The 11936-nt window shown below is 33.2% G+C and overlaps 1 protein-coding gene across 1 annotated transcript in view; it reads right to left on the reverse strand.

Moving 5' to 3' along the window:
• Window positions 1–516: 516 nt before the first annotated feature.
• The window catches only part of LOC106678822 (insulin receptor), a 270951-nt gene continuing 259531 nt past the window's right edge, over window positions 517–11936 (reverse strand). The window contains exons 4-6 of the mRNA XM_067047974.1: window positions 8061–8206; window positions 6332–6462; window positions 517–5456 (exon numbers count right to left, since the gene is read on the reverse strand). Of these exons, the coding sequence (XP_066904075.1) occupies window positions 2282–5456; window positions 6332–6462; window positions 8061–8206 (3452 nt within the window). The 3' untranslated portion in view covers window positions 517–2281. The remainder of the gene's footprint in view (window positions 5457–6331; window positions 6463–8060; window positions 8207–11936) is intronic.

Raw genomic sequence — 11936 nt, forward strand, 5'->3', positions numbered from 1 at the left:
AAAAGTCAATATATTCACTTTGGGAAATTTTTATTAGTAATAATAATGCGACAGAGGAAAATAAAAGATTTGAAATAAACTGAGTAATTTTAAGATGAAGCATTTAATTTTTTTTCAAAAAATCTTTACTTATGGAAATGGATGGATGCATTAACATTTGATAGAATACTCGTATATATGTGTAAATGTAAACATGCAAGCCATCTTCTCCAATATAAGGATTTTATTAAAGTAAAAAAAATTACTATTTTGATGAATTAATAAAGAAATAAAACATTTTACATGATTGAACTATGTTTAGTTATTTTATAAATAATTTGTTGATATTATTAAGTGTATAATAATGTAATTAGTTTTGATTTCAATGAAATAAGAAACAATCATTCATTGATAATGTAGAAGTTTTTCCTTGAAAATTTTATGTTTTATAAAACCTTATGTTTTTTTACTATTTAAATTGAATAACTAAAAGCTAAAATTCAAATTTCAAAGACTAAATTGGTAATTTCAAAAAATTGAAGAGTGAATCAATTATGTTTGATAGACAATGTTTTACATCTCAACAGTTTACAGTACTAATTTTAGCAAGAGCTGGTTCATGGGAAGTTGATCTATAAAGTATTAACTAAAGTAAAAAGAATAATAATGAAATCTCGGATCATTTTCAATGGAAATAAAACAATATGCACATTTCAAACATATTAAAAAATTAAAGCATGAATCAATTATGAGACTGCAGAACAACAATGAAGTTTATATACTCAATTTTGAGTTCCTTAAAATACTACTACAATGATTTTTATTATAAAATCAGGATTATTGAAATCAATAATGATTTCATAATGTGAACCATTTTTTATTTATTTTATAAAAAATATCTGAAAAGATATAAATTAATACAACAAATTAATAAATTGACTGGTTAAGGGTATACATAATACTAATATACCAAGATTATAAACAAATAGAGATATTATAGTATAAATTCAGTTCTTGATGTTTTTAATAGTTATTTTATTAATATTCAATTAAAAAACAATGAGCAATAACTTTTGGTCAAGTATAACCTTAGACTCTATTTACATTTTAGAAACTAGGTCTTTACATTTTCTTTTTACACAATTTTTATAAAATATAACTTTAATAACAAAAATAAAAGGAATTAGATGTATCTCAACATGACCAACTCAGTCGCATTACATGTCACAGCATGTAAAGCACTTAGAAATATTAAAAATACAAATACACATTTATAAAAACTATTTACATATTTGAATTTCAAAACTAAACGATTGAACTAAAAGAAGGAACAAACACTCCTATGAACTTGATAAACACAAATGACTAGAAGTAATCATACTACATTTGATTATGCCGATGAATATAGTCAAATTTAAATCATAGCTTCTATGGAAATACTGCTTTCTATGGTATGAACTTTGTTTTATACAATTTTTTTTTTTTTTACATAAATGAAGACAACAATATTAAATTAAAATACAACATGATTTTTATAATTAATCTTCTCAAAATATAGCTGATAGATGAAATCAGAATTTTTTCGACATTGGTCTTACTTCATATTGTATTAAATTTGGTCACAAATATTTAATATTGAATTATCTTGAACATATCTGACTTCAAATGTTAATTTTTTAAATTTTATTTTGAAGAAATAAGATAATTTAGAGTAATGAGATTCATCCCTCAATTATCAGCTTTATTTTCATAATCCCAATATATTAAATTAGCAAAATATAAGCCAGATAAAACCATTTTTGAAAATTTAGAATGTTCTTTTCTATTTTAAAAATGGTAAGCTTTGGAAATATCTAGACCCTGTATAGTATATAGTACTGTCATGGATGGAATAATATTTAGATTTACAGAACAAGTTTATAAAAATAAATATATTTATCAATTTGTGATAGATTCAACTATTTTCTATATTGCAATGTGTAACTAAAACTTTTCAATGATGCTTTACATGTTTTAAGAACACTGAGACAATATTTTTAAATTATAATAAAAATATACAGTATAGTAAATGAAGTAATTAAAAGAAAACAATAGGAAAAAGTGTATTAGTTAATGGATCATAGATTAGAAAAAATAAGTTATTTGTTACAGTCTCAATTTGTTCTGTTTACAATTTATGGCACTTAAACATTATAAAAAATATAATATTAACTTTGGAATGTTATTACTAGACATATTGTCAGTAGAACAACTTTACTAACTGCTCTAAGTTTAGCAATGTTGGGAAATAGGATCTATTTTTTTATATAGGACCATACAAAGCAGTATTTTCATTGGCAGTGTGAAAGGAAGCAGTATTAGCAGTCAGTTCCAGCCGACCATGTTGAAGCTCGGAGGAGAGGGCTTCGCGAGCTTCTCTGCCTTCAGGGCTGTCATAATAGGACACTTCTCTGAACCCTTTGGTAGTGTGCTCGTGCAGCTCATCCAGGATCTGTAGAAAGCTTGGGCGAAACTTAGGCTTCCACTTCCAGCACCACAGCATCAAGGTCTTGAACGGTTTGGGATAGATAGGTGGCAAATCTAGTTTGTTACCTGAAACTACATGAGCCATTACTTGTTCATTGGACATTCCTTGATAAGGCTGCGAAGCTAGAGTTGCCATTTCCCACAGCACAATCCCATAACTCCAAGCGTCCGATCTGCTCGAAAAGACTCCATCATTGAGACTCTCAGGAGCCATCCAGCGGATTGGAAGAAGTCCTTTGTTCCCCTTTCGATAATAGTCAGTCTCATAGATGTCCCTGGCCATGCCGAAGTCTCCTATCTTAACGACTAAATCTTCCCTTATCATACAATTCCTTGCAGCAAGGTCCCTGTGGACATGCTTAGTCACTTCCATATACGCCATACCATCGGCTATCTGCGCTGCCATGAGCAGCATCTGCTGTGGCAGAGGGGGCTTGGTGTTCCTACATTCTCGCAGGTAAGTTTTCAAGTCTCCATGATCCATCATTTCCATGATGACCAATTGAGGCCAATCTTTCGAAACGATGCCGATCAGTTTGACGATGTGGTAGGCCGAAGTGAAGCGTTTCATAACGGCTGCCTCATTGAGGAACTCAACGCAGTCTCTATCGCTGGCAGTTTCGACAACTTTCTTCACCGCCACACGTTTTTCCTCTGGAAGGAGAATGCCTTCACAGACAATGCCGAAATTTCCCCGTTTCAATTCCCGAATGACTTGGATCCTCTCCCGCGGCAATTCCCACTCCTCATCCACAAGAGGAAGGCCGAGATATTCGGGATTGACTGAAGCTATCAAAATCTCGTTCCTCATTGTAATTCTTTTCCAAAAGTAGGCGACAGAAGCGGCCAGTGCGGCGACGATGATGATACATATCGCCACGCCTACAACTATCAATATGATTTTTTTCGATGAGAATTGGTATATCGATACTAATTTATATTCGGTGAAATTTCCTAGGCCTGCAAGTGAAATAGCCCTGACTCTTATCGAATATTGGCCAATATCGAGACCATGGAGGAAGTAGCTCCCTTTGCTACGGTAATCGTGCGCCTTGATACAGTCTATAGTCGGTCGAAAATTCGGTATATCAGTTCTCCGATATTCTAGGTCGAAGGCGAATATCATGAGGTTAGGCTTGCTAGGAACATCCCACTTGAGTTGGACAGACCTGTTGTTAACTTCCGTGGTGAGCCAAGATACGTCATCAGCATCCAGTTTTCGAAGAGTCCTCAAGGTAACAGTCGATGACATGCTGCACCTATCTTTGTCTGTTACCACTTCTTCCGCAGGATCTATTTGTCGGCAAGCTTTTACCTCGAAGGTATAAAGCATAAAGTGATCTAGATTTTTAATAGTGACGTTCGTCCTGTTACCAGGAACTATTTCGTAAATTGTGAACAGTGGTTTTTTCTTTTTTACATCTTCTAAATCGTTGACAAATTTTTTTTTATAGTCCACATATCGTTTGCTAGGTTGGTTTTCTGTTTTCAATATGTTATTTTCCAATAGAGAGTAAAAATACTTTTCGCAACTGGCTTCTTCCTTCAAATTGATAAATGACGAGGCGACTTTGGCTTCTTTTAGATTTTTGTTATGGCAAATCAGTTCAGGATGTTCAAGCTTTTTTGGTTCTTCGTCTGAACAACAGTCGTGTTTTTCTATTCCAATCTGCGTCTTGAATTCCGGCAGGATTGTGGTTACTTCGGGTTTTTTATTAGTCAATGTATCCCGAAAAGATTCTAAACAAAAGTCCATATCGTTGAGCATGTTACTTTCTTCGACTCTGGAGAACCCCGTGACAATGTACTCAGTTATATGACCGTTTGTCCTTTGAGGTGGTTCCCACTCCAGCAGTATACTGTCACTCGAGAAGCTTGCACCGTGGAACTCCATCGGAGGCGTAGGTTTGCTCGGTAGCGTTCTTTCGTACAGTGTTGTACTCTGGCCTCCTGTACTATCGATGGTGTATGTTTTGACAAATATTGCATATTGAGTGTTAGGTTCTAACTGAGTCAATGTATGATACACCCCTTTGGTATAATTTTTCTCCGGATAGTTAATTACATCATCTACTGTCCAGCGGTAGCTACCACACTCGTTAATCTCATAATCGGCAGTAACATTTCTAAAAGGAGCTTTGATATAATAAGCTAAATACCTCAACAAATAATTCTCCTGATTTTCAGCATCACGAAATTTTGGCGGCGCGATAAAAATAGTTATGCAAGTACTATTTCTAAAGTGTACTTTTATGTTCAAATCGATTATATTGCAAGCAAATTTGTTACCATTGGACTCTTTCGCTACTTCAGAATTTTTGATTTTTTCGATTCCAGCTATTTTGCCCAATTCGTAAATGTGTTTCAAACAGAGACTGGGATTGTAATGGAAGAACAACCTGCCGGCGAGGATGGTAAAGTTCCGCTTAGCCGGTCTATTGTCCCAATCCCAGATCGTTTGAAGGTTCTGATTCTCCAGCATGATGAAGGACAGGTTCATAGGATCGCTGAAAAGTTTGGAACCGTGGATGACTCGAAGGTTCATCAAGAAGTTCAAGTTGGCCAACGGGAAGGAGCGTACTATCTTGAGGTAGCCCATTATTTCTTCAATATGTCCCAAATTCTCTTCCAGTTCTTTCTGGATGAAGGATTGGTTCCCGCTCCTCAGCTGGATGACGAGGGGACCCTCGATGTGCGTGCAGTAGCGCAGTTGCTGTGCGGACTGGATCGACTCCACGTTGGCCCCTTTGCAGTGCAACACGCACCTTCCGGGGCACTTCTTGCACCCCAGCTGTTTATCTCTCTCCAGTCCTCGGGGGCAAGAGTTCACGCACAGCGAATCCCAGACGAACCAATTTTCTTTAGTCTCGGTTTTGCCCGGCCTCAACAAGGTGTTGTTCATTGCCAGGCATTCGTCCTTTGTCACGCACCGCTTAGTTTCGAATTCATACCTGCAATAAAAAAATAAATAAATAAAAATATAATAAAAAATCATTATAAAATGTTTTTCAAATAAGTTATAAAATTTTAAAGGATTTTTCTTCTTATTGTATCAGGTATTTGTTGAGAAAACTGCTTCCTCTCAATTCCTATACATACTTTTTCACTAACGTTTCGGAGCTCTTCTTCAATCTTTAGGATCAACAATCTAATCATTTATATAGATTTATTATAGCTGTAATATTGTTAGCTCTAATATTTCTTCATTATTCGCAGTAATATTTCTTTATTATTAGCTGCATTATTTCTGTATTATTGTTGTGGAAAATTGGTATTATTATTTAATTTGTAAATAAAGCAGGAAATAGCAACACTGCTTTTGACCTGAACACTGGGTCCCCTTTGCCTAACGTCTGTTTGCTAGTCATATTTGTTAGAGCAAAACACACTCTTCGTCTTTTGTTATAAAACCCTCCTTAATCCACATTATTGGCTGTAATATTTCATTGTTTTATTATTAGCTGTAATATTTCTTAATTATTAGAATAATATTTGTTTATCATTGACTAAAATATTTCTTTGTTATTGGCAGTTTTTATTTGTCTATAGTTTTTTCTATAGGCAGTAGTATTTCCTTATTATTAATCTGATATTAATTAATGATTATTCATTTATTATTATAATTGTTATCTTTTCATTTTATTTGGTATATATTTTTTATGAATGTTCCAGCTTGTAATAATCCTCAATAAATAAATCTTTTTCGATTAAAAAATAAATAAAATAAAATAAACACTCACTTAAAATAATATAACTGAGCAACTAATTAAATCAAGTAATTAAACATTGTTTTAATTAGTTGATATTTATAATAAACAATACTCACGTGAATGGTGGACATGAGGAAACACATTTGTTGCCATGGATAAAGTTCTTGCAAGCGGTACACTCCTTCGGTGAGGGCCCCGAACAACCACCCAGACATTCCGAGTGGCAGTCTGTCCCCCATTCCAAAACCTAAACAACATCATTCAATAAATACAACATATCGGATTAAAACAATATAAAATATCCCCTTAAAAAAATACATAACTTGTGAATTTAAAAAAAAAAAAAAAATTCCGAACAAAAAGTTTCCATTTTTCATCAATAAAGTCTAGATCAAATTTCAAACTAAAGACATAGGTGGAGAATAAAATACATTTTTCGACATTTGATGAAGAAAACATTAATTGAATTAAAAAAAAAAAATGTGGATTTTTTTCTTTTGTATTTCAAAAAATATCTCGAAAACGTCTAGCAAAATACTGGAAGATTATTGATTGACCGTGTGTAAAGATGAAAGGAATATGGTCCGGGTGCGGTCAAAAAAACTCAAATAGTAGAAATAGTTTATTTTATTGAGCCAATTTTACTTTACAAATTATTTTCGTTATTGTGGCACAACTCCCAATACCAACGGTCACTTCTGTTTTGACTGCCGTCAAAATAGGTATGCATTCTGTCTCATCATTTGATTTGTATTCTTTTTTCTTTTTACATCTCTTTATTTGTATTTTCTTTAATATTTCTTTTCTTATCTATCTGTTACTATTACCCTTTTCATTTACTATTTACAACCTTTAATTTTTCTTATTATATCTTACTTTTTTACATTTTATACCCCTGTTATTTTACACTTATGTTTTTTTTTTCTCTCTTCTTTTTTTTCCTTTTGTAACTATGTGTTTGTATCTTTTTTTTAGCCCTGACGAAGCCCTGCAACGTGGGCTCAATAAAATAGTATAATTCTACTATTTGAGTTTTTTTTTACCGCACTCGGACCATATTCCTTTCATCTAGCAAAATAGTTTTTATATTCAAAATAAAAGATAATTAAAAATTTTATAAGAAAGGTACTATTTACTTTTTGTGTACATATAATAGTTTTCTATATAATACCATATAAAATGACATATTTTGGTTTCTTGTAGTATTCTTGGCAGGAATAAAATTTGATATTCTTTATTTCCATCTCAAGAACTCTAAATAGTTATTTTTATAGTAACAGAAAAATAAAAATGTTTTGTTCCAAATTTTCCATTTTTATTATTATTAATTTATGTTCCTTATGTAACCGATCTAGCCCGAACCTGATATTATTCCTTCCATAATAAACTCCCTAACCACCCAAACCCACTCGTTTCTAACCTTGCTTCCTCATCCATTCCTGGCAATCCTCCGAGGCGCCTGAAAAGAAGATGGCCTCGTGACCTTATATTGTAAACTGTTTTTAGAGTTCTACTACTGGGTAGTTTCTCTACATCCTGTATCATATCATTATGTCATTTATGATCAAATTTACTGGTTGTATTTTTTTTTTATACAGTTGTAAATATCAACAAATAAATAAAAAAAAAAATTATTATTTTCGAATATCACAACAAATAGCGACTTGAACACGAGTGCACTAATCTACTCAAAACTTGGAACGTAAGTAGGCCGGTAAGTGAAAGTTGTGTGATGGGCGTAACGTATCAGATTTTATGACCTTAAGCAGGATAAAAGGCTTAAGAAATAATAATAAATAAAAGTTACTTAATGAAATGCTAATGCTGTTGCGATATGACACCGACCTGACAGTGCGACCTGGACCAGCAGTTGCCCCTGGGCGGACAGTACCCGCAGCCCGGGCACATGCTCCTGTCTTTGGCGGGCACGATGAAGTTGGACCCAGTGGTGGCGATGAGGTCCCAATCCACAGTGTCCACGTAGCACAGTTCTGCAACAAGTCAAGGTGAGTATTAATATTACTATATTAATCTATATATAAGAAGATGGTCAGGGTTGCGGTGAAAAAAAGAACAAATAAAAACGATTTTGATCCTTTTATTCTTTGAAATTTCTCCAACGTTTCGGCCCTCAGGCCATTCCCAAGGATGCCTTCAATATTGATGTCATTTCTTTTTCAAAATCTTAAAATTGCAGGTTAATTGCCTTTGTACCATCTTTAAAATAAATTAATCATTAAAATAATATCATAATAACATTATAAAATAGATTTCTTACTTACATCTAAAAATTTTTTCTTAGATTTAAAACCTTTTTTACACAAACACTTTTCTTCCTTCCTTCACTTATCATTAACAACTTAAAAACAGAACCTACCTCCAACAGGTTAGGACTCTGATATCACCTTATCATAAAACAATAATTTTTTTTATCATTAATTTACATTTTTAATATCATTTAATTAACATTCATTATTAATTATTTTGCTTATAACACAAACCTAAGATAAACATTTATAAAACATTTAAATCTAAGAAAAATTTTTTTAGAAAAAGTTATGTAAGTAAGAAATCTATTTAAAAACAAAATTTTATAATGTTATTATGATATTATTTTAATGATTAATTTATTTTAAAGATGGGAAAAAGGCAATTAGCCTGCAATTTTAAGATTTGAAAAAGAAATGACATCAATATTGAAGGTAGTATCCTTGAGAATAGCGAAACGTTGGAAAAATTTGAAAGAATAAAAGTTGAGAGACAAAGGGTCAAAATTGTTTTTAAATTAAGAATAAACCACTCTCAAACAAGCATATATAAAATAATTAATCTAAAGAACAAATAGTATATAACTATTTTAATGTCCGACGTTTCGCCCCACTTTGCAGGGCTTCATCAGGGTTGTTCAAAGCGAAAGGTTGAACAGTGTTTTATATATATAACTATTTGTTCTTTTTTTGACTGCAACCCTAACCATCTTATATATACAATTTTTACAGTCAACTACATATATGCATATATATTATCTTAATCCAGTATCTTACATTCACTCTTGTTAATATTATTGTAATAAAGACATAATATTGGTGCTTTGCATTACTTTTTTTTTGGTTGGCTCTTGTAAATGTTTGGCCGCCCGAACCAGCCTTCTCCACGCTTGCCTATCTTGGGCTACTGCTTTCCGACTCATTCGCATCTTTGTGGATTCTGCTTATCTATCTGCTTTTTAGTCTCCCACGTTGTCTCTTTCCAACTATTCTGGCATTCATAGTGGCGTAGAGGTTTCTTGATGGATTGCTTCGAGCTATACGTCTTAACCTTCTTGCCTTCATAACATGCAATATTGACTGACCGGTCTCTGCAAGCAGTTCACTGTTAGTTCTCCTCTACGTCTTAAGGCTCGTTACTGTAATTGTACAGAGTACTTTCCGTTAAAAGCTCTTGATTCCTGGTCTCGCAGCCGTATATCGGAGCTGGCTAAATCACAAAAGTCCTCTTAATCACAAATGAGGACCAACCTATATGCCAAACCTGTCAGTCCCCATTATCGATAAAGCATGTAATTGAAGAATGCTCATCATTTCGTCAAGCCTTCGAAAATAATAAAATTCCTCGTACAAGAGAATTGATCTTAAAGACTCAGCAGAATTCATAGACAAAATAATAAAATTTCTGAAAGAAACTCAACTTTATACTAAAATATAATCCTCCAATATCGACCAGTGTAAAAAGGAAATATTCTACATCCAACTATTAAATGCCAAAGATAAGAAGATAAATAAAGTAAAAAGGGTGTAATAACCTACACGTTGATCGCCCTGAATAAAAATCTAATCTAGTCAGAGCTTTATCATGGCATTATACTAGTACAGACAAAATGTGTTTATTCTCAACATATTGCAAAGATAGAGGAGTTCACCATCCAAAAGTGTACATTTTTATTTTCTTTAATTTACTACCGAAGTACAGTGTTTCGATATTAACTGTACTTAATCATTCTTTAACAATGACATAATTATTATTTAATTGAAGATAATTAATACAATTTGCCACAAATTAAGGGCATGAAGTATTAGCGTTCAGATTCTCATTCATAATATATCAAATTCAAAGAAATTGAAGAATAAAAAAAAACAGAAAAAATATATAAATAATAACAGTAGAACTCACTAAATTAAAACAAAAACATTTAAATTTAAAATAAAAATAATAAAGAAATATATAAATAAGAGATAGTACTATCTTGATTTGTATAAATAAATATATTCACACCGTTTTCCAATTTCAGGGGCATTTTAAATATTGCTCGTTTCAATTATCTTATCCGTTTTAAGCAAATATTTCAAAAGTGATATAGGACCGCCATTTTCTGGGGGTTTTAGTGGGGCGGGTCCGTTCGGGAAGGATTGCTCTTTTGTTATGATCTCCTCTTGTGTGCCAGCCTACCCGTTCTAAATGTCTGTTTGAAAAGTCAGGCTACCACGGAGGGTGAAAGTATCGAGGTTTACGCCGCTTTCCAAATTTAGGCGTATTTTAAATAAAACAGTAATCTAATATAAACAAAAATATGAATCTATATCAAAAATATAAAAAATAAAACTGATTTCACATAATAAAAGTAAACCAAATTATTTATGAACAAGAAAAAGAAAATTAAATTTAAGCAACAATAAAATAAATACACATTCACAGCTATTTATAATATTTATATTTTGTCTAGAGGACTCCGAGCTAAGCCTTACTATCCCGTGAGGAAGGCAAAGCAAAGCTCCAAGAGATCCCAATTCTTCTCTTCCAGCTGCGTCCCTGGTTTTGAGGGTCAGTGGAGACGATTTTGAAACGATACAGCGCAGATTATGAGTTAAAATAATTTCTGGGACTTAAAAGACTCAGTAAAGACTTTAAGAAATACTTTTATTTTATATAAGGCCCATACTTTATGGTAAGACTGGAAGTGACAGCCGTTCCTGTGGGATATTACGTTTAAAAGCAAACTTTGTCCTACTTAATGAAAATACTTAACCTGAGTGGTACTCGCTTTGCGAAAGAATGTTTTTCAAAGGTACTGCACCTAGACAGTATCTCCGGAGATCTTCGGAATATTTGATCCGATACTACTCAATGATCCGGTAAGTAACAAACTCGGAATGGGGGAGATCTCGGATAGATATAGTGAATCCGTCAAGGGTAAAGACCTCTTGTTGTTGCGAGAATCGAACTATAATCCGTGGTACGGTAGTACAAGCTGTTGCTTGTGGGGAAGGTTGAAAAACCATTTTCAACTTCCTGGTTAATGGAAGAAGGATTAAACGAAGATGGCATGGGTAGAAGTCGGGGATGTTATACAACCTGTTTAGCAGCAACAAACAACCGCTTCCGAACATTGTTTTCGAGCTATGGCTGTAGCCATGTATCTGTCTTAATATTTAGTCGGCTTTAGCGCACTTGCTCAGCCTCCACTGGCTCACTACCAGTGATGCGGCGAGTGGGATGCGCTGGGATCTCTTGAGCTCTGCTCTACCCCTCACACGTGGGGGATAGAGTGGGCTCAGGGATCCTCAGGTCGATTGTGTAAATGTTGTATATATTATATTATCATTATGTTTATATGTATGTGTAGTTGACCGTAAAAATTGATATATAGGGAGATGGTCAGGGTTGCGGTCAATAGTGAAACAAAAATAGTTTACAACTATTTATTTTCCAACGTTTCGCCCCACT

The sequence above is a fragment of the Halyomorpha halys genome, unplaced genomic scaffold, assembly GCF_000696795.3.
Source record: "Halyomorpha halys isolate HHAL.00 unplaced genomic scaffold, Hhal_1.1 Scaffold162.1, whole genome shotgun sequence".
Taxonomy (NCBI): Eukaryota; Metazoa; Arthropoda; class Insecta; order Hemiptera; family Pentatomidae; genus Halyomorpha; species Halyomorpha halys.